This window comes from Moschus berezovskii, chromosome 14 (genome assembly GCF_049115385.1).
Source record: "Moschus berezovskii isolate FMDL1 chromosome 14, NW_MosBer_1.0, whole genome shotgun sequence".
Classification (NCBI taxonomy): Eukaryota; Metazoa; Chordata; class Mammalia; order Artiodactyla; family Moschidae; genus Moschus; species Moschus berezovskii.
In genome coordinates this window covers 55,035,025-55,062,421 of record NC_142473.1, presented here as the reverse complement: position 1 = coordinate 55,062,421, position 27,397 = coordinate 55,035,025, and the positions used below count along the sequence as shown (strand labels likewise).

The window sequence follows — 27,397 nt, the reverse complement described above, 5'->3', positions numbered from 1 at the left end:
GTTTTCTCTTCTCTCCATCCTCTGCCTTTGGGGAATTGCTTCACTTATCCTGAGACCTGGCACCCCAAGAAAGACCCCAACAGATGGAGTCAAATCTAGTCATTGAACAGTGGTCTGAAGTGAAGTGGAAAGTCCTCCAAGATCACATAGCCAGTCAACACTGGAGTTGGGACCCAGACTATCTACTCTGGGAATCTCTCCTTGCTCCTCAGGTGAGTCTCCATGCTCATCTGGAAGGATCAATAAGGAGATACTCCCTGAGGCCAGGGATGCTGAATGCAGGACCAAACCCAGTTGGGAAGGCACTTGTTCCAGCCTGAATCCTTGATTTCTCTCTGGATTCAAGGATTCCCTTTTTCATGGGAAGAGCTCTGGCCCACAGCACCCTGGGCAGAGGTTAGTATTCTTGAGCCTAGAGGAGACATCCAGAAATAGATGGGAGAGTGTCACATTTCTGAGCAGCTGTGTGGGAGAGATACAAGAGCTGTGGGATTTGACAGTATAAAAAAGAAACCTGCCCTCCCCTCCCCTGGTGACTGTCACTGGAGACCAACACCAGCTTCCAAGTGCCGGAGAAAGTCTAGGTAAGGGGCACACTACCCTCCTTCTGGGTACTGGGCAAAAGCTCTTTCTGAAACAGGAGCTTTGGGGTGTTAGTGGTAGAGTCATAGCAATCATTAGGAAAACTTTCAGGAAACTTTTTATCTTTGTCTGTTCATGTTGCTATAACAAAAATACAACAGAGCGGGCAACTTATCAACAACAAACATCCATTTTTAATAGTTCTGGAGACTGGAGGCTGAAAGTTTGAGATCTGGGTGCCACCCTGGTAAGATGAAGGCATTTTCCTGGTTCATAGCCAGTACCTCCCCACTGGTCCTCACAGGTTGGAAGCTGCTAGGGAGCTCTGTGGGGTCTTTTATTACAAGAACAAAATTCCAGTCATTAGGCCTAATGAACTAATGAACTGATGATTTCCCCATGACTCACCTTCTAATCGGAGAAGGCAATGGCACCCCACTCCAGTACTCTTGCCTGGAAAACCCCATGGATGGAGGAGCCTGGTAGGCTGCAGTCCATGGGGTCGCTAAGAGTCGGACATGACTGAGCGACTTCACTTTCACTTTCATGCATTGGAGAAGGAAATGGCAATCCACTCCAGTGTTCTTGCCTGGAGAATCCCAGGGATGGGGGAGCCTGGTGGGCTGCCATCTATGGGGTCGTACAGAGTTGGACACGACTGAAGCGACTTAGCAGCAGCAGCAGCAGCACCCTCTAATACCATCACATCAGGCATTCGGGTTCCAGCATTTGAATTTTGTGGAGATACATTCACACTTTTGCACATTGGATGGAGAACTTTGGGATACTTAGGGAGGTTTGAGACCATTGGGTGATTTGGAGGTTTCTAGGAAGGAATTTCGGAGAAGGCAATGACACCCCACTCCAGTACTCTTGCCTGGAAAATACCATGGATGGAGGAGCCTGGTAGGCTGCAGTCCATGGGGTCACTAAGAGTTGGACACGACTGAGCGACTTCACTTTCACTTTTCACTTTCATGCATTGGAGAAAGAAATGGCAGCCCACTCCAGTGTTCTTGCCTGGAGAATCCCAGGGATGGGGGAGCCTGGTGGGCTGCCCTCTATGGGGTCGCACAGAGTTGGACACGACTGAAGTGACTTAGCAGCAGCAGCAGCAGGAAGGAATTTGGAACTACATCCACAGTATAGAATGTTCATCACAGGCCTGGATGAGGGGAAACCAACAAGAGAAGTGCCCTGAGCAGGATGACAGGAAGGACAGAAGGACAGCATCTGGGAGAGGAAAAGGGGTTGCCAGTGCCTCCACTTCCTGGCCTCCCAGGCCCTCCCCAACACTCTGACCCCCACACCAAACATGAAATTTTATGTCACCACAGTGTAGCATCCCCCGACACCCTGGTTGGAGACATGGCTTCTAGGTCTGGGTCTGAAACCACCTTCTTGCTTCTCCAGGCTCTTCAAAGCCTCCCTTCTTCATATAGAGGTCACATGTTCCCAGGACTCCTAAGTGGCAGGCCCTGAACTTTCAGATCCTTGTTTCTAAGAGCCAGAACCCCGAAGAGGCCAAGAGCAGAGTCTGCCAGGAGAGCAGAGAGAAGTCCCCTTTGGAGAGTGAGTCTGCTTGCCCTCCTGCTAGAGAGAGAAGAAAAGGTAGTGAATGGTCAGCAGGGCCAGGGGAAGTCAAAGCAAGGAAGGAGGGGCAGAAGGGTGACTCACTTGACACAGACTCGCATCTCGGCCTCTTCCTCCCTGCAACAGACAGCACAGTGAGGCCTCCCACAGTGAGGCCTCCATGTAGACAAACCCTCACACCGCAAACTTCCCTTCCCACCAAGCCCTGGCAAAGCCACGTCCCAACTCAATCCAGCTTTCCCTTCCAAATACACTTCTGACTTCCATTCCTCCTCCTTCTGCCAAGAAATCTTCCCCGTTTGCCTTTCCATCCCTGCCCCACCCTGGCCCCAATCACTTGGTCCCTGCCTCAGCACTGGGGAATAGCACACGTGTGTCCTGTCAGCCCCACCGCACCCAGGGCCTCCTGAGATCTGAAGCCGCACTCCTGCCACTTTCCTCTGCTTAGCGTCCTCCTTAACCAGGTATTTTGGTCTATTAGACTGTATAGCAGAAGAAAATTTTGAGGACATTTAGAGAATCATCTGAGAATATTCACACATGCAGTGAACACCATAGGGCTTTATCTGAGTGGCTGAACCTGAGACACAAAGAAAATAACTTCAGCTAATTTCTGGCCTTCAACTTCCCCATTAATCACATGGGTCTCTTGAAAGGCCCTGGACATTTAAATCAACCAGGGATCTCCTGCCAGTCTTGCTTCCCTCATGCACGGCTCACCACCCAGATAGGTGCAGTTAAAGTGGGTGCAGATGTGATTAATGCTGGAGAGAGTCACCAGGCTGTGGGTTTCATTCTGGAAGAAATCAGTAACCACGAAGACTTCATGTGGGGGGGATCAGCACCTCACGCTCCTTAGGAAAGACAGACAGGTCCTGGATCGGGGTCCCAAAGCAAGTCCTTAGGGAGAAGAAGGTGGTATTACCAAAACTGTAGGCCACCGCCTCATTCAGGGAGCTGGAGGCAAACTGGCCAACCGGATAGAGTCTCACAGCCTTTTGGGTTCAAAGCGAATTGTGTGCACACCATGGAACACCACTGCCCAGGTTCCCTGCTGCAGCCCCCACTACCCCACAGCAGCTGCAGGGCCTGGATCAGGTAGAAATGCAGGGCCTTGAAGTGGAACTGGTTCATGTAGGACTCCCAGGAGACACCGCCAGTCCTCATAGCCTCGTTCAGCTTCTGGTGCAAAGTGTTGGATGAGTTGGTATAGAGCACAATGGTGATTCCATGCTGGCTTTTGAAGCTCGGAGGCAGGCTGAGCCCTGGACTTTTTTGCTCCCAGTACTTCCCAGCTGTCACCCAGGCATCCCACAGCCAGGTATGGTGGACCATCTCCCTCTGTAGCAGATGGACTGCCACCTCCTCCATCTCTTCCGAGCAGCCCACACAGGAATCATCAAAGGTGTCTGGAGCCAGATCCAGGTCCTTGGAGGTAACACCCTGGGCATATGGAGAAAAGAAAGAGAGGAGCCACACAGGAAAGCATGTAAATTCAGGGTACTGAACAGAGGTCCTGTGGGCAGATCAGTTCAGAAATACAAAATCTCATTTCTATGCTCAAATATCTAGAGTGTGAAATTTGTCAAGAGTTCAAAAACTTAAATAATAGGCACTGAAGTCAGACAGATATGGGTTCAATCCTGAATTCTCCAGCTACTGACTGTGAGATCTTGGGCAAGTCTCTTAACTTTTCTGGGCTTCAGGTTCTCCCCCTATACACTGAGAATACTTCCAACCTCATAGAGTTATTGTCAGGACCGTGTATAGATCCTCTTTGTTTACTAACTAAGAGGAGTCATCTATCATTAGAGAGGTTCCTGCACTTGGGACGTGGGGCTGGATGACGTCCAAGCACCTTTCTGGCTCTGAGACTCACTGAGCAGATAACATACAAATATACAATCAATCTCCAATGACCTGATCCCATGCCCAGCCTCTGACTCTTTCCCTCTCCCACACAGGTGTGTAGACACCACACCAGGTCCCTGTCAGCTCTGAGACTCAGTCCTCTCCTGCTCTGGAAGCCTGCATCCTCCAACCTGGGGTGGGAGTGGGGAGGAGGTCAAGCTCTAGTCTGGGAGGGGTTACAGGAGGGTTGTACACAGGTAACCCTAAGGAGAGTGTGTCGACTGGGCCACGGGTGGGAGATGGGAAGTGATAGGAGAAAGCTGGGGGCTGTCCCGAGGGAGGAGGGAAAGAAGGAAGGGAGGGTCACAGGATCAGTGGCTGGAGGTGGGGTTCTGGGAGATGGACTGGGAACTTGGGGCTCCCTGCAGTGATCCTGAGAGGAAGAGGGTTCAGAGGATGACATCCTAGAGAAGCATCCCTGGGAGGGATCTTTGAGGAGTCAGGCCCCAGGTTCCCTGCCTCCACAAGTGTTCCCTTTGCTGCAGCAGAAGGCTCTCCCCAGTTACCTGCCCATGGCTGCCGAGGGTGTGGAGGCTGAGGCAGCTTAGGTGATCAGCAGAGCCGCCAGCATTATCCTCAGAGACACTTGGAGAGTGAGATCCAGCTAAGGGTGGGACCAGCGATGGTGGCGTCTCAGTTTTGCTGAGATGGTGACAGAGACTTGGAGCCTTTCTTCTCTGGTGTGAGGGGTCCCTGGCCCAGGACTTGGCTGGACAGGGCACGGGCAGGTCCAAGAGCGTGTCTAAGTGAGTGGGTGTGGTTGGATTATAACATTCCAACACCTCCACCCCAGCACCTTAGTCTCTGTTCCCGGTCACCTGGTTCCTGGAGGGCTTAGAGCCACCTGCACAGGAATGATAAAGGCGGGGGTGGGGATTGAGGGGGGGAGGGGATTTAGCTTTACTCAAGTGGCAACCCACTCCAGTATTTTTGCCTGGAGAATCTCGTGGGCAGAGGAGTCTGGTGGGCTGCTATCCATGGGGTCGCACAGAGTTGGTCACGACTGAAGCGACTTAGCATGCATGCATGCATTGGAGAAGGAAATGGCAACCCACTCCAGTGTTCTTGCCTGGAGAATCCCAGGGACGGAGGAGCCTGGTGGGCTGCCGTCTATGGGGTCGCACAGAGTCGGACACGACTGAAGTGACTTAGCAGCAGCAAAAGTCAGGAGGGGCCTGAAGTCAGAGACCCAACTGGAGGTGGCCCAGGCCTATTAGAAGGAAGAGTCAGCTCTAACCCTAGGATGGAACTGTTTCTTTGACTTGCTTTTTGTTGCTTCAGTTTTTATAATTATACATGAAATCCTGCCTCAGAGAACCCTGCTCTTCAGTTTGACTATTAAAGTACCTCTGTTCAGCTCACAGGAAAATAATCTAACCCCTATGCCAGTGAATGGCTGCAAAAAAAGAAGAGATTAACATATCCTTTCCACAGGCTAGGCATTTCCTCCGAGATGTTTTGTAAAACTAAGGACTCTTTTTACTTTACTTCTGCCCAGCCTCTCCCTCTCTGTTTTGCCTTTTTACTTTATTCCTCACCTCTCTTTCTCTGCCCTAGAAAAAAAACCTCGCAATACAGACCCCTATAAGATAGTTAGTTGAGACATTAGTCTGCCACTTTCTTGGTCAGCTGCCTTTCCACATAAAGTCGTATTCCTTGTCTCAGCACTTCCTTTCTCAGTTTATTGAGCTGCTGGGTGGCTAGCAGAGCGACCTTGGATTTGGTAATAGGCCAAGAACAGGAAGGAGCACTGAAAGTTCTGGGTGGCAGGCCCTGATGTCTGCTCAGGAGCTGCAGTGTCTCCAGTCCCCTGTGTCCCGCAGATCTACAAAGTCCATGGCTAACTATAGCCCCCCACCCAGGCAGTAACCAGATACCTCCCTTCCCTAATGACAGACACCCTGTGGGAGCAGAGCTGAGAACTATAACTCCCCTTCCCTTGGACTGTGAGGTGTTTCTCCAGGACCTTCTTTGTCTCCTAGCAAGACCAAGGCTAGAGCAAGAGAATTGTGAAATGTGTTTTTCCCTTGGGTGGCCTGTGACCGCTGTGGCCCAGCCTCCACACCATAAGTATGAAGGGACCAAGAGAGTTATACCTGCTGAGAGTTCACCTCTTGTGTGCTCCTTGATTTGCATACAATTTGCATATGGTCAACTCCTTGGGTCACATGTACTCCAGCATTGGAGAGGCCCCCACACTTCTCCTTTCTCTTTAAGCCCTTTCCCTTCAGTAAGCCTTGCCCAGATGCAGAGCTCTCTCTCACATCCTCAGGGGCCAGCCTCGCCCCTCCACAGACCCTCAGTCTCCTGACTCTCAGACTCAGGTGACCTATGTTTATAAACACTAGCCTTTCCCCTCACCTCCCTGGGCTTGCCTATAAATACCCTAGCTCTGTGTTTTGGATGCCCCCTGGGAGGTAAAGGCAGAAGGGACCAGTGAGGAATCAGTCAGCAGCTCCGGGAAGAGCTTTCCAGCAACATGAGCTTCTGGGGTGGCAGGGTTCCTCTTTCAGAGTGGCCAAGGACCTGGGGGTCCAGAAACCAGGATTTAAGAGATGTGCCTGCTACCTGCTGTGTCTGAGAAGGGCACAGAAGGTTAAACTCACCCCAGGGACTTGTCCTGGTCTGGCTCATTAATTTAGCCTTATCTTTGTTCCCCACCCCCTTAGGTTGCCAGACAAATAAAAAATTTCACCTAGAATCCAATTTTCCAGAAATTCTTCCTGTAGATCAAAAAGGAGGAAAAACTGTCCAGGCTTAGAGGAGGGTAGGGATGGAGGTGAAAAGAGGCATATTCCAGGGAGTTCCCTGGTGCCATAGTAGTCAGGATTTCAGGCTTTCAACTGCTATGGCCTAGGTTCAGTCCCTGGTTAGGGAAATGAAATCCCACAAACCATAAAGCATGATAAAACAAAGAAGAAGAAGAGAGGTAGTCCCAAAACCGGACTGCTTGTCAGGCAAACACAACAAATCCAGACGAGTTCTTTCATCCCCTTCTAATTTAGACTGGCTTCCCCAAAGCACTCCAAGATTAGAAAATCAGGAGTCACTCTGCTCTTCTCCATTATTGTGAAAAAACAGCAACTCATCTACATATCCTGCCTGCCTCTCCCCCTAGAGGGTCCTGAGCATTGACAATTGCTGGAACAGAAAATACTATACTGTCTGGACAGATAGGCCTGCAGGGACACAACACAGGACCAGGTCTGCTGGTATCAGGGTTTTCTCCTCTCTCCATCCTCTGGCTTTGGGGAATTGCTTCACTTATCCTGAGACCTGGCACCCCAAGAAAGACCCCAAGAGATGGAGTCAAATCTAGTCATTGAACAGTGGTCTACAGTCAAGTGGAAAGTCCTCCAAGATCACATGACCTGTCAGCACTGGAGCTAGGACTCAGATTCTCTACCCAGAAATCTCTACTTACTCCTCAGGTGAGTCTCCATCACCTGCAAGGATCAATAAGGAGATACTCCCTGAGGTCAGGGATGCTGAATGCAGGAGCAAACCCAATTAGGAGACAGCTGGATCTTTGATTTCTCTCTGGGTTCAGAGATTCGTTTTTCATGGGAAGAGCTCTGGCCCAGAGCACCCTGGGCAGAGGCTAGTTTCCTGAGCCTAGAAGAGATATCCAGAAATAGACGGGAGAGTGTCACATTTCTGAGCAGCTGTGTGGGAAAGGTACAAGGGGTGGTATAAAAGAGAAACTTGCCCTCCCCCTCCCCTGGAGGCTGTCACTGGAGACCAACACCAGCTCCCAAGCCCCGGAGAAAGTCTAGGTAAGGGGCACACTACCCTCCTCCTGGGTACTGAGCAAGAAAAGCTGCTTCTGAAATGCAAAATTTGGAGTGTTATTGGGAGAGTTATAGCAATCATTAAGAAAAGGTTCAAGAAATCTTTTGTCTGTTCAGACTGCTATAACAAAAATACCACAGACAGGGTATCTTATCAACAACAAACATATATATCAAAGAGTTCTGGAGGGAGGGTGAAAGTCTGAGATCAGGGTGGTAGCCTGGTCAGATGAGGGCTGTATTCCTGGTCACTTCCCCACTGGGCCCTCACAAGTTGAAAAAGTTAGCGAGCTCGGTGGGGTGTCTTTTATAAGAATAGCAATACCAGTCATGAGGGCTCATGAACAATGAACTAATGATCTCTCAAAGGCCCCACCTTCTAATACCATCACATCAGGCATTAGGGGTCCAGCCTGTGAATTTTGGGGAGACACAAACATGCAGACCATTGCATATTTGACAAAGAGGTCTGAGATACTAAGGGAGGCTGAGGCCATTGGGAAACTTGGAGACTTCTAGGGAGGGATTTGGAGTCACAGGCCCAGTAGGGCTTCCTGGGTGGTGCTGGTGGTAAAAATCCCTCTGCCAATGCAGGAGACCCAAGGTCATGGGTTAAATCCCTGCATTAGGAACATCCCCTGGAGTAGGAAATGGCAACCCGCTCCAGTATTCTTGCCTGGAAAATTCCATGGACAGAGAAGCCTGACAGGCTATAATCTATGGGGTTACAAAGAGTTGGACAGGACTGAGCAACTACGCACAGATTTACGTCATAGTTTTAATGCTTTTGGCCCCAAAACCATTTTGAAACTTCTAGGGAGTTCACACAAAACAAGATTAAAGTAAACTAGAAAACACTCCCAGTAGGGGATGTTCATCATGGGCCTGGATGAAGGGAAACCGACAAGAGAGGTGTCCTGAGCAGGATGACAGGAAGGACAGAAGGGCAGCAGCTGGGAGAAGAAAAGGAGTTGCCAGTGCCTCCACTTCCTGACCTTCCAGGGCCTCTCCACCACTCTGGCCCCACACCATGACCCCAAAACTTGTCCCTAAGCCATCAATCCACATGCTCTGCAGGGGTCTCCATTATTAGAGATACCCAGAAAGCCTCTCAGACTTGCAGCAAACATGCCAGGAGGCCTCATGTGTGCCTGGCCTTGGGCTGAGTCCCAGGGACACAGAGTGGGTCATATCCAGTCCTGCTGTCAAGGAACTCACAGCTCAGGAGGGGAGGCAGACTCGGAAGGCAGCACAGTGTGATTAGCACAGTGACAGAGGAAAGCGCAGGGTGATTCAGGAGGCCGGAGGAGTCAGAGGGCTTCCTGGAGGAGGTGGCCCCTGAGCTACTCCTTGAAGAGTGGGTAGCAGGAGAAGGGCAGCCCCAGCACGTGGAGGGAAGCAGCAGTGCCTCATCTGGGACTTTGTGCTGTGCCATCCATGTGAAGCAAGGGTGGAAGGGCATGAGGCTGAAGAGGTCTGGGAGGGCCAGGTCACAGAGGGCTTCAAACGCCAGCACTCTGTCCTGAGGGTAAGAGGGAAGTTTTGTTTTGTTATATTGCCTTTTTTTTTTTTCTTTCTTGTAGTGTTCTCATCCCTTCCCTCATAATTTTCATGTCTGTATTTTGAGATGTTTCTCCCAGAGAGGTTTAGCACAGAGGATTCTGAAGCAAGTGAGGAACATGACCAGCTGTGCTTCAGACTCATTGTTCTCCCTGCGCCAGGGGAGCCTGGAATTGCAGGGCTGACAGTGGAGGCAGGGAGACCAGGGAGGAGGCAGGAGCTGACTGGAGCCTTGGTGGGGGGAAAGGGAAAGGAAGGGGAAAGGGAAGGACCATCAAAGATGAACTCATACTGTGCACAGCACTACTTGGTAACCAATTTAGTGTTCGACGAGTGAATGGAAAGTCACAGAAAGTAACCTTCTTGGGTGACTGGATGAATAACAAGGATGGTGGATAACATGACACTTTTCTGATGGAAAATTCAGAGGAACTACCTTGAGCTGGATGAAGCCCAAAGAGAAATTCATCACAAGGATCCCACGGTATTTCTCGCTACCCAAAGGCCAGAAGTGGAAACCCAAGGAAGTGCCTCACTCTGCCTGTGCTTTGGCTTCAAGCCACTCTCTTTGCTCCTCAGCACTCCCTTCTTCTTTCCCCAGGGACCTCATCTCTCCCTGACTTCAGCACACCTGTGATTCTCAAATGTCTCCTGTTGTCCATTCTGCACCTTCTCAGACATTGGCCCCTGGAGAGTCCACACAGGACAAACTGAACTGACCCCCAAACCTGATCATTTATTCGGTACATTTTTCAATTGATCATCTACTATGTGTTGAGATGAGCAAGATGAGATTTCAAAGTGTAGTCTGCTTTGCTCTGTATTTCCAGCTTAGAGCATGGGAACCTGAGTGTGAGCCTTGATTTCCCCCATCTCATCTCCTAAACCTCATCAGATACCATGTCCAGTAAATTCTACATCGTAAGGCAGGGTCCACTCTCACTGCCAATACCTTAGTCAGGCCACATGATTCAGTGTCCTCGGTCTGACTTCATAATTCTCCTTCCCTATTCCAAGCCTCTGAAATCTTTTATTTCTGTGTTTCTGCAGGACAGAGACAGGACAATGGAGGGGCAGTGGGAGATACAGTTGGCTTCATGTTTTCACTGCATGACCATTTTGCTGTGGGCCACAAAATCTCAGCGGCATGCAAACATTTATTCTCATGCTCCTGGGTCTTCAGGTTGACTGTAGATGGCCTAAAGTGAGCTTGGATGGGCAGCTCTGCCTCAGGCTGCCAGCCTGCCTCAGCTGGCTGCCTTCTTGCTGTGGGCTGGGCCCACATCTGCTCCTCTGGGGCCCAGGCTGGAGGAACAGTTCTGGGCTATGTTCTGATGGTCTCTGACCCAAAAAGAAGGTTTTCTCTCTGGTTTGGGTTCCCTCCAAAGCAGACCTAGAGGCAAGGACTTGGGTGTAGTGATCTTATTTGCAAGGTGGTCTCAGGAAGTACAAATAAAGGAGTGGCAAAGTGAGACAGAGAAGAGAGACAAGTGCCCCTGCAAAAAGTGTGTGACCACTGTGGTCAACTGTGTCTCTCTGGGGACCCTCTGTGGACCAGGGAATCTGACGTTCCACCCTCATTGAGTGAGATTTGTTCCTGGGAACATTAAATCTCCTGCACTTTGGGGCTGCCCTGAGCAAGCCCTCAAGGTGATGCAGAAAGGCTTGGACACAGGAATATATGGAGCACTAGGAGTGGGAAGCTGTCAGATGCTTGAGAATTATTCATTGCTCCTGTATTTCATCCTGAAGATGAGCTGAGGTGATACTGTGAATCAGCAGTGGCAGGCATCCATCTATTATTAATAATATAAAATCCCAGGAAGGACTCCGAGTGTCTCACTTAGGTCATGTGTCCAAATGTGAACCAATCACAATGACCAGGGCATTAGAGCACCAGTTTGGGGTCATGTATTCCCCTCATGAGGGTACACAGTTAGGAAAGCCCCCAGTGAACACATGGACTGAATTTTCCTCAAGAAGAGGCTTTATTATAGAAGTTCAGGTTTATTGGGTGGATTCCAAAAGACCACAAGAGTTCAAGTAGCTTTTTGCTGCTATATACTCTGCCCATTCGCATTCTATCCTGGAACTAGGGAGCAGTATTTCATACTTTAGTCCCCATTGTGATGCCATTTTCAATTCTATCTACTCCATATCTCCTCTAAACAGCTCATCACTTAAACCCACTCCTGGTGCAAATGTGTCTCCATCAGGCTCTTTGGCTTCTTGTAACATACATCACATGCTACTTGAAATTCCTCACTCCAGCTCCGTCTCCACCTTAAAAGAGTTTAAAGAAGTAGGGATATGGGTTTTGCTTTTGCTTTGTGATCACAATTTTATCCTCAGCTCCTGGCACATTATAGGATGCTCAAGAATTTTCTGTTGAGAGGCTTCCTTGGTGGCTCAGTGATAAAGGATCCACCTGCCAATGCAGAAGACACAGTTTTGATCCCTGATCTGGGAAGATTCTTGATCCCTGATCGTATGGTGCACAAGGCAACTAAGCCCGTGCACCACAACTCCTGAACCTGTGCTCTGGAGGCTGGGTACGGCAACTACTGAAGCCCTAGTGCCCTAGAGCCCATGCTCCACAACAAGAAAAGTGACTGCAGTGAGAGGCCTGAATAGCATAACTAGAGAGTAACCCCTGCTCGCCGTGAGGAGAGAAGAGCCCCTGTAGCAATGAAGACCCAGCGCAGCCAAATATAACCTAATAAATTATTATTATTTCTTTAAGAATTTTGTTGAATGAATGAGTAAGCAGGTTTTGAGGGAGGGAAGATAAGGAGTTCAGTTTGGAACATGTTAAATTTGATTAAAAAAAAAAAAAAAAAAACAACCTGCTGTTAACTCCCTTGCCCAGAGAGTCTAACACCTCAATTTAAACTGTGAATTGGCAGTATTAAGATCTTAGACTGGGAAACATAAAATTATAGCCACAGAACATTCCCATGTCCTAGGGTCATTGATCTATCAAAATTTAGGCCCCACCAAAACTCCAATACTTTGGCCACCTCATGCAACGAGTTGACTCACTGGAAAAGAGTCTGATGCTGGGAAAGATTGGGGGTGGGAGGAGAAGGGGACGAAAGAGAATGAGATGGCTGGATGGCATCACTGACTTGATGGACATGAGTTTGAGTGAACTCCGGGAGTTGGTGATGGACAGGGAGGCCTGGCGTGCTGTGATTCATGGGGTCGCAAAGAGTCGGACACGACTGAGCGACTGAACTGAACTGAACTGAACTGAAGAGCCAGAGGGGATCAGGGAGCAGGGATGCTTAACCTAAGCAAGACTAGAATGGGTGCACATCCACCCTGAGAGTTGTGTAAGGTCTATGTGAACGCACACAGATCCATCTTCTGAGAAGTTTCAGTTTTCATCAGATTTCCAAAGATAAAAAAGCACTAACTATATTATGGTTGGGATAAAAGAAGGAAAACAGAAATACCTGAGAATCTGCTGATATGCGCCTAGAGTATCTCTGCCAGGATGACAGGAAGTGGGAACACTGGTACCTCTGGGGAGAGGGGATGGGGTTGAGGAATCAGAGAGGACATTTCACTGCATGCCTTGTGGACTACAAATTATGAAAAAAGAAAATGTACTGCCTTTTGGAAACTTAAAAATATTAAAAAATAAAGCTATGGGGGTTCCCTGGCAGTCCAGTGCTTAGGACTCTGCAGTTTCACTGCTGAGGGCCTGGGGTTCCATCCCAAATTGGGGAATTTACCTCTTGGCTCACTAGCAGGATGAATCATAACGTTATTTTTCTTCTGGCCACACCTCACGGCTTGTGTGTGTGTGCTTAGACACACACACACACAAGCCGTGAGGTGTTCAGTTCAGTCGCTCAGTCGTGTCTGACTCTGCGACCCCAAGGACTGCAGCATGCCAGGCTCCCCCCAAAAATAACACTACAATTCATCTTGTTAGTGAGCCAAGAGGTAAATTAGAAACTAGATACCATTCGCGCCCACCAGTTCAATGGAAATTAAGAGATTCATAATGGCCAGTGTTGGCAAAGACTTAAAGAAAAGGGCACTTTTGTCCACTGTTGGTGGGAGGTGAAGAAGGACATTTTGGATGGCAACTTGGCAGTGGCTACCTAAAGGAACACTATTGAGATCCTTTAAATATCACCTTGGTATCTTTCCTTTAAAAATATGCAGACAAGTAGACAAGGATTTATATACACAACTGATCACTGCAATATCACGTGTGATATCAAAGACTGAGGAAAAAACACTAAGTGCCCGTCAATAAGGAAATGGTTAAATAAATTATGGACTAACTCTACTGTGAAATTCCGTGCTGCCATTATAACGAACAAGGTAGATATGCATGTATGACATGGAAGGAAGTTTATGGTACATTATTTCCTGGGAAAATGTTGTAGAATGTGTATGTATAAGCATGTTTCCTTTTTTTTTTTTTGAAAAAAGTGACAATAAGAAACCAAAAATAGGCTGCACAGAGAAAACTATGTGTGTATATATACTTAAATATTGTATTATTTGTATATACATCAATAAAGGTCATGAAGGGTCCCACTACCAGGGAAACAGCAGGCCTGGGTAATAGTGAGAAGGGGACATGGAGGGAGAAGAGGAAATGGGGCCTTGGGCGCTGTGACTCATTCATATACAACGAGCAAGCGTTACTTGGTAATAAACAGAAATGAACAAGCACCACCAACTTGGAAACTGTTCCGATCTTGACCCAAAGCTGGAACACCTTCCTGGAGCCCTGCTCTGAGCCTGTCCCTGGGGTCCTGCTGTGGCCTCACCAGCTGACCACTGCTGGATCTGCCCTGTTCCAGCATCAGGTCCCCATGAGGGGAAGCCCGGACCTCTCACTGTGAAAGCTGAGCTCCTTCAAGACTGACCCCAAGCTTTCCAACATTCCCACCCTGCACCTGCCACATTAGAAAAAGTGTCTTTCACTCTTTACATCATGAGAGTTCCTGCCTCAGTACTTTTCCTGTTCCCATTCCTGACGCCCCTAACATCTTTCCCTCTCCAGACTCCAGTTTTTTCTCTCCCACCTCCATAGACTGAAGCCTTATTCTCCTCTTTATCCCGTAAGACCTTAGTCACATGCTGCCTCCTCCAGGAAGTTTTGTATGTTCCTTCCAGCAAGAAGGGTCCTCTCTTCTGAGCCTCCATTTCTATGCTGTGACCCTGTGTCAAGCAGTGTAAGTGACCCAGACCAGGTATCAATTCATGTTTTTTGTTTGTTTGTTTATGTATTTAGGCTGCGCTGGTCTTACTCGCGGCACCCAGGGTCCTCCACCTTCACTGTGGCAGGTGGGATCTTTTTAGTTGCAGCACGTGAACTCTCAGTTGCAGCAGGTGGGATCTAGTTCCCTGACCAAGGATCAAACCTGGATCCCCTACATTGGGAGAGTGGAGTCTTAGCCACTGGACCACCAGGAAGTCCCAATTAGTGTTTATTGAACTGTACAGATTCTCTCTTTCCAGGTGAGGAAACTGAGGCCCAGAGAGTGACTTGACCAGGATCATCTCCAACATGCAGAGCCCTGCCATGATGTCTCTGTTGCTTGTGTCCATGGGCCTCATGGAAGCACTTCAGGTATGGTCATCCTCTGCTGTCCCCATCCCCCAGCTGCTGGCTTCTGAACTCTGCCGGATGCTTCCTTTGGGGATGGCTCAGTCTGAGGGGACAGCCCTGGAGCCCAGTCTCAGGGCATCCACTGCTGGTAGTTCCCAATTCCCCTCCCCTCCAGGGCTTCCCTTGTGGCTCAGCTGGTAAACAATCTGCCTACAGTGTGGGAGACCTGGGTTTGAAAGATCGCCTGGAGAAGGGAAAGGCTACCCCCTCCAGTATTCTGGCCTGGAGAAGTCCATGGACTGTATACTCCATTGGGTCTCAAAGAGCTGGACACCACTGAGCAACTTTCACTTCATTCCCCTCCAAGTGTGTTTGGGGCTCTTCATCTCTCTCAGCTCAGTGGAGGTGGGAGCTGAAAAACAGGGCTCCTGTTCTCCTGGGGCCTAACCTCTCAATCCTTGCTGCTCTCCGTCTCACAGGCCCAGAGCCACCCTGTTATACGAAGAGACCTCCTCACTCGAGAAATGCCCCTAGACATGGCCCTGGCCTCCTTTGATGACCAGTATGCTGGCTGTGCCACAGCCATGAGGGCTGCTCTCCCGGAACTCAACCGCACAGAGTTCCAGGCCAACAAAGTGTACGCTGATGGCTGGGCGCAGGCAAGCAGCCAGTGGCGGGAGCGCCAGGCCTGGGGGCCTGAGTGGGGTGTCAGCCCTACCCGTCTGCTTGCCCCCCTGGGCTTCCGAGAAGAGCACGGGGTGGCCCTCCTGGCTTACACAGCCAACAGCCCCTTGCACAAGGAATTCAACGCGGCTGTGCGTGAGGCGGGTCGCTCCCGGGCCCACTACCTCCAGCACTTCTCCTTCAAGACACTTCATTTCCTGCTGACTGAAGCCCTGCAGCTGCTGAGCAGCGGCCAGCGTCCACCCCAGTGCCACCAGGTGTTCCGAGGGGTGCAGGGCCTGCGCTTCCGGCCAGCGGGGCCCGGAGCCACCGTCAGGCTGGGGGGCTTTGCCTCCGCGTCCCTGCAGAATGCTGCAGCCCAGCACTTTGGGGAAGACACCTTCTTTGGCATCTGGACATGCCTTGGGGCCCCAATCAAGGGCTACTCCTTCTTCCCTGGGGAGGAGGAGGTGCTGATCCCTCCCTTTGAGACCTTCCAGGTGATCAACGCCAGCAGGCCAGCCCAGGGCCCCTCCCGCATCTACCTCCGAGCCCTGGGCAAGCGCAGCTCATACAACTGCGAGTACATCAAAGGTGAGCAGGGCACATGTCAGCAAGCAGAGGTGCACAAGGTGGGCTTCCTGGCCCATTTCCAGGGGACACAAACACAGATGTAAAAATCAGTGAGGAGGAACTCATTCTGTTCCCAGCCCCTCCACCCCTTCCATCCAAGGGGAGACATAACCTTCCTTACCTGGAGGTGTCTAAGCCAGAGTTGGCCTTGCCTGCTAGGAGACAGAAGAGGGTTTTCTGACCAGCACAGGTATTTTTGGCCATTTGAGGGCCAAACAGAATTGATCAGGCTTCTCTCTCAGCTGGAAGCTGCTGCCAGAAATGAGTGTGGGCCCCCATCCCTGTTTTCCGAGAGGAGTGTGTTTTCTTGACTAAGCAGAAAGCTTGGGCTATGTGTGTACTGGGTCAAGGTGACGGTGAGGTGGTGAGATAGCATTTGGGTGCCATGTCCCTAAGTACTAGTTTGGGCTCTGGCAGGTCTCGGGTGCTTTCCTCTCCACCATCCCAGGACAAGCCAGAGGAGTAATCATGAGGATGGGCCCAGGTCCTTAGTCATTGAAGGGGATGTGGGCTGCTGGCCCTGGTTAAGGGATGCCCAGGGGCTTGTGAGGTTGCTTTCCTAGTAAGAGGCAGGCTGTTGGCTGGATCCACCAACCATATCTCAAGTGGGAATAGGTCCATTGTGGCTTCAGATCCCACCGTGGACAGCATCACGAGCACACATGAGTTGATGGAAGGTGACGAAGACAGGCAAAGAACATAAACTAGCCCCTCTTTGGCTGGGACAAGACAAGGGAGAAGGAGCGGAGGGTGCGGCATGGAGGCAAAGTTACAGGTCAAGGGAGGGGAAGGAGAGCCCAGACCACCCTGGCTTTGAGGGCTGGGGCCTTCCTGGCCCCGCTGCTCATGGGTCTAGTCAAACCCAGGCGAGGGTGGTCCCAATGTTAGGAAGCAGAATTAGGGGAAAAGGCACCAGTTTCTCCGAGAGCTAGTCAGGGAGGTGCTCTGGGGTCCCTTTCGGTCCTGAGAGCTATTGAGCCTTTGATTCTTTGCTGTTTTCTTTCCTGCAGACAAGCAGTGCAAGTCTGAGCGCTGCCGTCTGGATAACTCGGGTAAGGGCCGCAGGCATCGGCGGGACTCTGTTTGGAGATGAGCTGACTGCCCTGGGTCTGGGTCTGAGTCCCTCTCCTGGGTGAACATCCCCCTCAAATGAAAAACAACCCTCTTTTGATTCAAAAAAAAAAATTAGACTTTCTTAAGCAGACACCTGTGGAGATTGCTAACCTTTCCCACAGGGTGTATACGTGGGATACGTAGGGTTGCTACCTGGTGAGCTGTCACACCTGCTCCCCTCCACCCTGGCCTGGGGCCGGCCCCTCCTTCACAGGAGGTCACTGATCAGACCCCAGAGAGCTCCAGGCTACACTGAGGTGACAGTGGGAAGGGCCACACCACAAAGTACTCCCCAGGCCTTCTCCTCCTTCTGCTGGGGAGCCCTCGGTCTATAACTGTGCTCAGAACTCCCTCAGACCGCCTCCCCAGGTCAAGGTCAGGTCATGGGTGCTGGAGACCTGGGCTCTAACCCATGCTCTGCCCCAACTCTGTAACCAATCTTTCCTGCTCTGGGCGTCAGTTTCCCTATCTGTATCATAAGCATATTGGACTCGATGGTCCCCAGATTCTCTGTGGCCATGACTCTTTCCTTGAACACCTGCCGGCCCAGGCTTGCCTGAGGTATCACCTCTCCAGCTGGGAACAGGCCATTCTCAGGGAAGAAATCACAGCTGCTCCTCACCCTGGGGTCCTGCCTCCTCCCTCGGGCTCTGGGAACAGTGGGCAGGAAGGAGCCTCAGCCTCCACTCTGCTCCCACCCTTCTCCATGACACAGTACCATTCAGGGTTCCGGGCACATGAGTCCTCACTGTGACCCGATGGTGCAGGTACTGGCATCACCCCTGTTCCCTGGATGAGAGCAGAGGCACAAGAGCTGAAGCAGCCGGCCCCACACATGGACCAGCAAGGGATGGGGCCCAGACAGCCTGGCCCTGGAGCCCAACCCTGAGCCGCCACACCAGGCTGGCCCCCACCTCACGTTATCCTTACTGCACAATAATCGACTGCAAGGAGGTGGGACAGGAAATACTGGCCTCATTACACAACCAAGCGAGAGACAGACGTGACTTGCTCCAGACGACAGAGTGAGTTAGTGGCAAAGTCAAGAGCAGCCAGGTCTCCAGCTTCCAATCCGGCTTGAGTTCTGATAATGTCATTTCAGGCACTGGGAAAGCTTAGGATTCCCACTCCCCACCCCCCACTCCCCTCCACCAGTGCCTCTCCCACCAGAGTGGGCAGACGAGAAAAGATCAGCATCACCAGATCCCACTCAGATCTCTATCGCACTTCATCCCAACCTGCAGCGCCAGTTGTCAACAGGAGGCTGGGGCACAGACTAATGACCTCTGGAAGGGAACTGGGACTCTCCTTGTCTCTTCATCTCTGTCTACCTTTCTCCCTAAATTCTTCCTCACTTTGTCCCTGAATCTCTCTGCCTCTGTTTTCCCTGCAGCTGTGGGTCAGAGCCCCCTTTCTGCAGTCCGGTCCCTTCTACTGCTGCTCTGGCTCCTTGTTGGGGAAGTCTTTCCAGAGAGTCCGGGCCTCCTCTAATCCATCAGCCACTGAACAGCTCTGCCTGTCGCCTCTGCCCAACATGAGGATGTCAGCCACATGCGTGCTCTGAGTGTGGCCAAGATCCGGGGTAACTCCATCTGCAGGAAACTCTGGGACCTTCTCTGGCGGCTGCCGGGCCTGCTAGCAGGAAGAAGAAAAGTGGGGACTGAGCCTCTCCCAGGGGTCTAGGAGTCAGATGCTGAATAGAGGTGGGGGGACTACAGGACAGGTAATCACTCACCTGGAGATAGATTATAGTAGTTCAGAGGTGGGGTGATTCGGGAGAAAAGTACTTGGCCGTGGTATTCACTGATGTTATTCAAATGCCTTCCATGGGCACCTGGACAGCTCCTCTTCGCTCTTCCCAGAAGCCTTCTCTGACCTCTCCTCCCTGCTAGATTAGGGGCCCTGCCTCTGGTCTCCCATCTCCAACTATGAGCTTCTGAGGGCAGGGACCATGTGCGAGGTATGCAGGTGGTACCGGAAAACACGTGGAAGTCAGAAAGGAATAAACACCTTGTGAATGGCTGGTCCCTGTCCTGCCCCTACCTTAGGCACCTTCAAGCTCTCTGGATGTCACTGTGTGACGCTCACACAGTGAGTACGCAGATGGACTGGACCTAAATCCAGAGAGGAGAGAGCAGGAAAACAGCAGAGAGACCTTTAGGGATCTCAATCAAATGCCAATCATTTTCTTGTCAGCAGAGATGTAATTTCCACTCCGATTCATGGGTCCTCAGGTCCCTAAGAGGCTGGATTACAAACTTGCACCACCAAGGGCCCTAAGGGTAAGACAGGACATGGAGGAGGTGCAAGGCACACAGTACTTTATTATGAGTTGGAGCTTTGGGGCCAAGTCCTCATGTGGCCTCCTGCTGTGGAAAGTGGACCAGGAACCCTGAGTCCCCAGTCACCTTTCCTGAGCCCCTAGACAGGGTCAGGTTAGACCAAGTCTCAGTAACAGCAGCGACAGAGGAAGGAAGAGAAGACAGGAAATGGGGCAGTGCTGTCATGCCTGCAAGCTCCCCACTGAAAGTGCCTAAGCTCAGCACTGAAGTTCAGTTCTGTCTCTCCCAAACTGCACTTTGATCTTGATCCTTCTCAGAGTTCCTCCTCTGCAGGAATCAGGGGAGCAGCAAGCTCTGATTTCCCTTAGAGCTTAGAGTGCAGAGGAGATGATGAATACTCCTGGTCCGGGAAGTTAGTGGTGCTGAAGAGAGGACGTCCCAGGCTTGAGGCCCAGTGGAGAGACGCCGGGTGGCCTGAGGGTTGACCACCACCTGGCCTGGCTGATCCATCCCCATCTGGAGGTGCTGTGGCTGCAGCAGACCCCCGGGTCTCACAGGGCCTGCATCAGCACCAGAAGGCTCATGACCAGAGCCATGGAGAAGAAGATGCCCAGGAAGAAACGATCCATGACACGGGCCAGGCGCTTCCAGTCCTCATGGCGGCGCTGGGCAGCCCGGTGGCTGTGGAAGGCGTTGGCGATGGTGGCCACGTGACGCAGTAGGGCTTCCTGACGGCACAGACACCGGGGCTCATGGCAGGGACCTGCTGGGGGGCCAGTGCCTCTGTCGGGAGGCTGCGGACTGGGCAATGACTCAGGTGGTCTAGACTGCCCACAGGGCTCCCCTCGTTCCCGCACACACAGGCCCCGTGCCAGGCGTCCTAGCAGGAGGGCCCGAGCCCAGGCTGGCACAGGACGGGCACTGGGACCACAGTAATGCAGGTTCATGATAAGGATGGTAAGCGCTGTGGAGAATGTGACCATGGTCATGGTGGCCATGTAGTACTTTCCTGCAAAAGGGAGAAATGGAACTGAGGCCCAAAACAAGAGCTCAGGGGGCCAGAGCTCCCCAGCTGCCTGAACACAAGGAGGAATGAGCTCATCCCCCATCAGGCTCTCAGGACCCTCGAAGTAAAATGGAAGAAAGTGGGAAGGAGGTAAGGGCCAAGAGCTCCCCTCCCACAGCCCCACGTCTGGTTCTCAGAAGCTTTCTGCTCCCTGGTTGATGCCCTCACTGCTAAAGCCTGGACTCACCCGCAGTCCCCTGAAAGTCACACCCTTAAATAGAACCACCATGACCTGGGCAAGATACAATAGAACCTTCCTGGTGGATTCCCAGGTGGCGCTAGTGGTAAAGAACCCCCTGCCAATGCTGGAGACATAAGAGACTCCCCTTCGATCCTGGGTCGGGAAGATTTCCAGGAGGATGGCATGGCAACCCACTCTAGTATTCTTGCCTGGAGAATCCCATGGAGAGAGAAGTCTGGCAGGCTACAGTCACACAGAGTCGGACACGACTGAAGTGACTTAGCATGCATGCACACAGGTCGGTGGTGCTGCTCCCCTGAGTTAATAAATGTCAAGTGTTCAAGAGAAAGCCTGGCATGTAGTGAGAACTTAAGACGTTTCGCCTATTATTCTAATACTGGGAAATGTCGATCATCCTCCAATAAGTCCTTGAGTAAAGACCAACTCCTGGACTTCCCAGGTGGCACAAGTGGATAAGAATCCACCTGCCAATGCAGAGGGCATGAGTTCCATCCCTGGTCCAGGAAGATTCCACATGCTGCCGAGCAACTAAGCCCGTGTGCCACAACTACTGAAATCTGCGTGCTCTAGGGCCCGCAAAAAAGAGTGGCCTCCACTTTCCGCAGCTAGAGAAAGCCCTCATGCACCAGTGAAGACCCAGCACAGCCATAAATAAATAAAATTAAAAAACCAAAAAAGACCAACTCCTTCCTCCGCCCCTACAAGTGGGGGAGGGCTATTTTCCCCAGAAGGGGCCTATCTCTTCCCCCTCTATCTCAGAACGAGGCCGGGCCCCAAGATGCTCAGCGGGGCCCCTCGGTTGACCCAGGCTGGTCCGGCTGCGGCCCCCGCACCTGTGGAGGGCCGCATACGCCAGCCCCCGGGGTCGGGGGCAACCTCCCCGCCAGCCCCTCCCTGGCCACCCTGGGGCCCCCGGAGCTCACCGATGAGCGGCACGCTCTCTGCCGGTGGCATGCTCTCGGCCAGGATCAGCTGGAAGACGGTGAGCGCCAGCAGCACGGTGACGCCCAGCGACACCTTCTCGCCCGAGTCCGCGGGCAGGTGGAAGGCGAGCGGCGCCAGCAGCGAGATGAGCACGCAGGGCAGCAGCAGGTTGCACACGTAGGCGGCGGCGCGGCGGCGCAGCAGCAGCGTGAAGGTCACGTCCGGGTAGGGCTCGGAGCAGCAGCCGTAGGTGAGCACGCGCCGCCGGGCCGGCATGCCCAGCACGCGCCACTCCACGTTCTCCACGAAGTCGGCCAGGCTGGCGGCGGCGCCGCGCGGCCTAACGTCCAGCTGGTGCCCGCCGTGCGTCCACGAGCCGAAGGTCAGGCCGCAGCGCTGCGCGTCGAACGGGAAGGCCGACACGTCCACGCGGCAGGAGCTGCGCGTGATGGCTGGCGAGTCCCAGCGCACGGCGCCGTCGTGCCGCAGGACCACGTTGGTGCTGGCCGAGGCCGGGGCCTGCGCGTCCGCCCTGTGGGCAGGGGTTGGGGGTGTGGGCTCCCTGAGGCGCCGCGGCGTTGGATGTCGGGGCTGACTCTTGGAGGGGGTGCGACTCCAACCCTCTGGGGGACTCACAGAGGGCCCTCTGTGTCTTTGGAGGCCTAATGGGGCCAGAGCCTGCAGGGCCCAGAACGAGACAGGTCTAGCCCTAAAGGGGACGCGGGGTGCAGGGTAACTTTTCCTGGGTGCCATCTGCAAAGCATCTGGAGGGGCCCTGGGCAAAATGTTTGGACTCAGGCCCAGAAGGGTGAAATGTGACATAAAGAGGTGCATGTGTCCCAGAACCCTGGCTGCGAGGGATATAGGAACTAATCCTGAACTGCACAGAGGGTTCCTGGGAGACATTCAGCCTGGGTTGGCTTGGGGGTGCTATCAAGGGACTGTGAGGTCCCTCCAGTAGGTTGTTGCCATGAGCTGCGGTGTCAGGAAGGCCTCCTGCACCACACAGCCACCACTGCCAACTCCTTCCTGGCAGTTTAGACGGCTCCCAGGTCTATGCTTACTGGGCACCCTAGAGTCAGGTTTGGTGTGGAGGATGGGGAAATAAGTGCATCCCCAGAGCCAAGGGCATCTCTTGGGTGGAGGGGAGGGACCCGGGCAGATAGTACTTGTTATAGAGTACGATGTCCGGCCTCCACACGAGACTGCTGGGGATGCGGATGGCATCCAGACCACCATAGGTGTCAGGGTCCCATCGTAGGTAGGCGTCTGTCCACTCCTGTCGGATCCACAGGTACAGGGTCAGCACCTGATTTCGCTCATCCTAATTGGGGGCAGAGAGCGGGCATAGATGTGGACACATGTCTGTGCATACCCTGCTCTGTGTGTGCACACTCAACTGCAGAGCTCTGGTCAGCACGCCCAGACCCGACTTGCCCACACAGTCCAGTCCTCCCAGTCTTGCTGTGTGACCTTGGCAGGCCCTTCTCCTCTGGGCCTGAGTTTCCTCGGCAGTTACATGGGTGGTAATCTCTGCTAGTCAGGAACTCGAGTGTGCAAGTATTGGGCACATTGTGGATACCCAATGGTTAATAGCCAACAGTTGGTAGCTGTTATATTAATGTTTCCAGGAAAGAATTGTTTGGAGAGTAATCCTAGTCTCCCATACCCCATTCCTTTATTATTTTTTTTTAACCTCGCCACGCAGCATGCAGGATCTTAGTTTTCTGACCAGAGACAGAATCCATACTCTGCTGCAGTGGAAGCTTGGAGTTTAACCACTGAACCGCTAGGGAAGTTCCTCGTCCCCCATTCCTTTCCCATTCCTTCCTCCTCCAACCATTCCAGCACACACTGTGGTTGTACAGCAACGCACCATATCGATGATCTGGGACAGTGTCACCTCCAGGGTTACATTCAGGGCCTGTTCTGTGTCTGCCACAGGTCTCAGGGCACTTGTGTAGTTGGCAAAGAGGTCTCGGAACAGCTTGTGTGCCAGCCTGCCCTCGGCTCCCAAGCACTCTGGAGGACCAGTAAGAAGGGGTGTCCACAGAGGCCCCAGAGCAGGGGCCTCGGCTCACACCCTCTATTCTCCACAACACTGAGGCTCTGTCAGTGCCTTCACTGTCTAACTGTCCCTGTTCTCTGTCTCTAGTTCTTCCCGCCTGCCTCTGGGGACAGATGCTATGAGGCTGTAGTGTGAATAGTTACTGTCTTCTGAAGCAAGGCTGATGGATTTCTTCTCCACCTGCCCCTTCCTAAGGACCTGGATTCTGCCTGTCCCACCACAGATGCTGGAGGGGCCCCATTAGACCACAAGAGTCCCAGGCGCCACATAGCATGGGGGATGTTAGTTCCCGAACAGGGATCAAACCCATGGTCCCTGCACTGTGAGCGCTGTCTTAACCACTGGACCACCAGGGAAGCTCCTGAGAGATCAAGCTTTTAAAGAGACAAATTCGACTAGATCAGTAGCTGCTTGAAAGAAAGTGAAAGTGTTAGTTGCTCAGTCTTGTCCAACTCTTTGCGACCCCATGGACTGTAGCTTGCCAGGCTCCTCTGTCCGTGGGATTCTCCAGGCAAGAATACTGGAGTGGGTTGTCATTCCCTTCTCCAGGGGATCTATCTTCCCGACCCAGGAATAGAACCTGGGTCTCCTGCACTGCAGGCAGATTGTTTACTGTCTGAGCCATGGCTCCCCAGGCCTGCTAGATAAAGCCCCAACTCACCCTTCACGATCTGGTCTGCCTGGCTTTTCCCACCCTATCCCTGGGAGCGACCCCCCTCAACCGCTCCCACCCCAGCTAGGCAAGCCCCATCTTGCCCTCTTCAGCTCCCACTCTTCCGAACTTTTCAAATGGAGCTTTTTCCCAGCACAGGAATGAAGAGAGAGCACGTGGAGAGACATTTGGGGAGGATAGGAAGAACAGCAATGCCCACAGAAGCCAGGACCAGTCTACTGAGCTTCATACCTGGAAGGAGTGGGAGCAGGAGCAGAAGGCCCAGGCTGGAGACAGAGAGGCCAAGGCTGAGGTGGTGGCTCCCGGGGCCCATGGCCTTGCCACAGCCAGAGGAGGGGCAGATATCTGGGAGTGAGCCTCCTGGCCTGACCTGTGGCAACGCCAGGCCCTGCTGGCAAGGGTGGCGTGGACAGTCCCTGGAAGTCAGAAGGAAGACTGGGATCTCTGTTGGGTCCAGTTAACCTCCAGGGAGCCCTGCAGCCCTTCCAGCTACCTCACCCTCCTATTTGTACCTGCCCTGGAATTTAAGTACGTAGGCCTTGGCATCTACTGTTTCTCCTTCTCTGCTGGTCTTTGCCTCTTCTGGCCTCTGCCCTGTTCTCTGCCCGCTCACCCGTCTATTTCTTGCTCTCCATCCCTCTGTAACTCTTTCTTGGTCTCTGCCTCCCTGACCCTGGTCTTCCTCTTTGCACTTTCTCTTCTTTTCTCCTACCTCTGTTTCAGCCTCCTGGACTTCCTTAAGGCCTTCCCCTCACCTGACTGGGTGAGCCTGGTGCATTCTTAGCAGTACAGGGGGCCGGGACTCTGTCCCTCCGAGGCATAGGACAGCAGGCCCGGCCCCCTTTTCCTTTTATTAGCTTAATTACAGAGTTGGGACACCTGTGTCCATGGGAACAGAGCAACTGAAACTGACACCTCAGGTCACTGGGACCTGAATTATTCAAATTCTGTAAGGTAGCACTCAGGTGTAGCTCAGGCCCAACTTGGGGGGGTTGGAGATTCCAGGGTCAGAATCTGCAGGAGACTGGGGCTTAAAGGTGTGAGCGGACAGGGCCTGTGGATGGCAACTGTCCCCACAGCTCTGTCATCTTTGCTGAGTTCTTTTTTTTAAAAAAAAATTTACTTCTTTATCTGACTGCACCCAAGTCTTAGTTGAGGCATGCAAGATCTTTCTTAGTTGTGGCATGTCAAATCTAATTCCCTGGCCAGGGATCAAATCTCATGGACAGAGGAGACTGGTGGGCTACAGTCCATGGGGTCACAAAGTCAGGCACCACTGAGTGGCTTTAAAAATAACACAGAAGTATATGTAATATGATCTAAGAAATGAGGATTGAAAAATGAAAGAGCAAGTGGACTATCAAGAATGAACAGTATTCAAGAATGAGCAGGTAGATTTCTCTTCCCATTCTGTCTAGTTTCTCTGAGACTCCAATTAAATATATATTTAATTAATTTAATTTTTATTAATTTATTTAAATTAATATATTAGACACAGATGAAGAGGCAATTAATGAATTCAGAGACAGATGAAGAAATTACCAAAATACAACACAGGGAGACAAAAAGAAAATGAGTTTAGGAAACAGGAAAGAATCTGAAAGAATGTGTTAAATATATATTTAATTGGAGTCTCAGAGGAACTAGAAAGCATGGGGAGACCCAACACTAAAGAAATGAGAGATGAGAGGAGAAAGAGAGGAATCAAAATCGAAACAAACAGAAAACAAATAATAAAGTGTTTAAGTCGGCTTCCCTGATATCTCAGTTGGTTAAGAATCCACCTGCAATGCAGGAGACCCCAGTTCGATTCCTGGCTTGGAAAGATCCACTGGAGAAGGGATAGGCTACCCACTCCAGTATTCCTGGGCTTCCCTTGTGGCTCTGCTGGTAAAGAATCCTTCTGCAATGCAGGAGACCTGGGTTTGATCCCTGGGTTGGGAAGATCCCCTGGACAAGAGAAAGGCTGGCTACCCACTCCAGTATTCTGGCCTAGAGAATTCCATGGGGTCCATGGGGTCACAAAGAGTCTGACACGACTGAGCGACTTTCACTTCACAAATTTAAAGTCAACTTACCAATATTTACATTAAAGTAAATGGCCTAAATACACTAATTAAAAGGCAGGGGTTGTAACACCATTAAGAGAATGAAAATACAAGCTAGAGATTGGAAGAAAATATTTACAAATCACATCGTCAACAAAGGACTTGTATCCAGAACCTGTAAAAATTTCTCAAAACTGAACAATAATAAACTATATCAGATTTTAAAATGAGCAAGAAATTTAAAAACAACACAAGAACACACACAAAAGAAAAAAAACTGGGCAAAGAAATTTGGGCATTTAAACAAAAGATAAGAACTGCCGATAAACACATGAAAAGTGGACATAATTATATATTAGAGACATTCAAATTAAAATATCAGTTGAGATACTCCATATTTATTAGAATAGCTTAAATAAAAATATTAACTATGCCAATTGCTGGAGAGGTTGTGAAGCTACTGCAACTTTCATATATGGGTTGTGAGAATGCAAAAATGGCGCAGCCACACTGGAAAAAGGTCTGGCAGTTTACTGGAATGTTATGCATATCTTAGCCATATGACCCAGGAATCCAATGCTTAGAGAAGTAACAACTTTTATGGTCACACAAAGTTCATGCATGAATGTTTATAGCAGCTCTATTCATAATTGCCAAACCTATAAACAAACAAAATGTTCTTCAGTGAGTGAGTGGATAAAAAACTG

The 27,397-nt window shown here is 51.4% G+C and overlaps 2 protein-coding genes and 1 pseudogene across 4 annotated transcripts; 1 reads left to right on the top strand and 2 right to left on the bottom strand.

Annotated features, from left to right (window-relative positions):
- The first annotated feature begins 459 nt into the window (after positions 1-459).
- On the top strand, positions 460-21,741 carry ART1 (ADP-ribosyltransferase 1). Of its 3 annotated transcripts, none has more exons than XM_055423556.2 (5): positions 460-584; positions 14,928-15,039; positions 15,498-16,275; positions 17,325-17,366; positions 18,821-21,741. In XM_055423556.2, the coding sequence occupies exons 2-5, from the start codon at positions 14,977-14,979 to the stop codon at positions 18,916-18,918; spliced, it is 981 nt and encodes a 326-aa protein (XP_055279531.2). In that variant the 5' UTR covers positions 460-584; positions 14,928-14,976; the 3' UTR covers positions 18,919-21,741. The 3 variants fall into 3 exon arrangements, with proteins under 3 accessions (XP_055279531.2, XP_055279532.2, XP_088699275.1); XM_055423557.2 differs by lacking the exon at positions 460-584 and adding an exon at positions 4,983-7,862; XM_088843149.1 differs by lacking the exon at positions 460-584 and adding an exon at positions 7,876-9,405.
- On the bottom strand, positions 2,782-4,657 carry LOC129554616 (ecto-ADP-ribosyltransferase 5-like; annotated as a pseudogene).
- CHRNA10 (cholinergic receptor nicotinic alpha 10 subunit) lies at positions 20,261-25,513 on the bottom strand. The gene is made up of 5 exons (XM_055423560.2): positions 24,874-25,513; positions 23,778-23,923; positions 23,071-23,225; positions 21,901-22,433; positions 20,261-20,718 (listed from the first exon to the last, which is right to left on the bottom strand). The coding sequence occupies exons 1-5, from the start codon at positions 24,953-24,955 to the stop codon at positions 20,261-20,263; spliced, it is 1,374 nt and encodes a 457-aa protein (XP_055279535.2). The 5' UTR covers positions 24,956-25,513.
- Between the last annotated feature and the right edge of the window lie 1,884 nt (positions 25,514-27,397).